Consider the following 1,549-nt stretch of genomic DNA (forward strand, 5'->3'; position numbering starts at 1 on the left):
CTGTATTTTTGTTTTGTGTGAAGGATGTTTTTCAGGTCGGGGCGGATTTCTCCTGTCCGTGTGTCATCTGGGAAAGTCGTGGAACAAATCAGTCTGCTCCCATAGCCCCTCCAGACTGGATGGGCCACTGGATTCCAGCGGATAGCAAAACGTTTTGCTCAAAATATACGTATTTAATGTAGGATTTGTCATTTTTACATTTCTAAATATTATTATTAATATTAATATTATTGGTAAAAGCACAACGGTGCGGATGACGCAGTAGCGGCTCCATCGCATCAGTCCGGTTCTGTGCTGTCAGGATAATATCTAGTAGATATTATGTACTAGTGAAGAAATGGTAGTGAGAGACAGGTTCACCAAGGCTCTCACGGCTGAAAAGAGACGTTTACAGCGTTTTACAGTCGTGCTTACCGTTTTCGCCAGTGTGAACTTTTTCAGAATCCACAACCCTAATATTAAATCGACAAAACACGTACTGGATGCCAAACAAATACCAATACAGTAAAATTGGTAATTTAACTGTGGGGAGAGGGGGGGTCCCTTAAATTTGATTCTGGGAGAGTTAAATTTTGGTCTGAGTGTCCTAGTCAAACAGGTTATGCATGTTAATTATCTAGTCAACTTATGTATCAAACATAAATCCTGTAGTATTACAAATTAGTATCAAAATAAGCTTAGAGGGAAGTTCGTATGTGCGTGTGTAACAATTTGTTTCAAGTGAAAGCCGTTTTTGACATGTGAGTAAAGCCTCTGTATGCCGGTACAGCACTGTACAGTGAAGAGTCTACGTTTTTACATACTTGAAGCGGCTGATGATGTGCGGCACGCGGACAGAAGACAGCTCGCAATTAAATACCTCCGGGCGCATTGAGCGATTCGCGCAAAGGTACTAAAGTCTCAACGTTCGTTGCCACTACTATCATGCTGGTGTGGCGCGCTGTCATCGTGACTATCATCGGACTACATGCACTCACTACCTATGGCGTTACAACTGTTGCGGCGACGAGTTCCAAGACACTCGAAGTTGGACCTTTGACCACCGGAGAGACGGCCAATGAGAACTCGAAGAGATTCCTAAGAAAGGAAAGCGCCGAGAAGAATGGAGCCGCCAACGAAGAAAGAGACTTCAAAGAGACTGTTCGATTGGCCCTCTTGAAGCTCAAGATCCCCTACTGGGTTATTACGGGCAAGGATTCATCTCAGGTCCGCAAAAGCTTAAAGATAACGTACCCATACATCGAACACAAGAACTGGGAAGTATCGAAGAGCTTCGATAATGTCAAGGACAAGATCGAAAAGAGCCTCTACCCCGTGGGAAGGAACATGCCCTAAGCTACGCCTTTCGTTTTTCAGTTCCTAAGTTCCCAGTATTTTTGTATGGGAATACTGTTTAGACGAAGGGTTGTAAGTTTACACGCGTGAAAGAGTAAGATCTACCATATTAATGTAAGACATACTTGTTTACCAATATCCATATCGATGAGAGACAGCTCCCTCAGCTTCGTTCTTGCTAACTTAGCGTAGTGGCGAGAATTCGCTGTACAGA

At 43.4% G+C, this 1,549-nt stretch overlaps 1 protein-coding gene across 1 annotated transcript; it reads left to right on the forward strand.

Moving 5' to 3' along the window:
• Positions 1–924: 924 nt before the first annotated feature.
• On the forward strand, positions 925–1,335 carry PPTG_20245 (hypothetical protein; the record flags this gene model as incomplete). Its single annotated transcript, XM_008918933.1, has 1 exon — positions 925–1,335. One exon carries the CDS (start codon positions 925–927, stop codon positions 1,333–1,335), a length of 411 nt encoding a protein of 136 aa, XP_008917181.1.
• Between the last annotated feature and the right edge of the window lie 214 nt (positions 1,336–1,549).

This window comes from Phytophthora parasitica (genome assembly GCF_000247585.1).
Source record: "Phytophthora parasitica INRA-310 unplaced genomic scaffold supercont2.383, whole genome shotgun sequence".
Classification (NCBI taxonomy): Eukaryota; Oomycota; class Peronosporomycetes; order Peronosporales; family Peronosporaceae; genus Phytophthora; species Phytophthora nicotianae.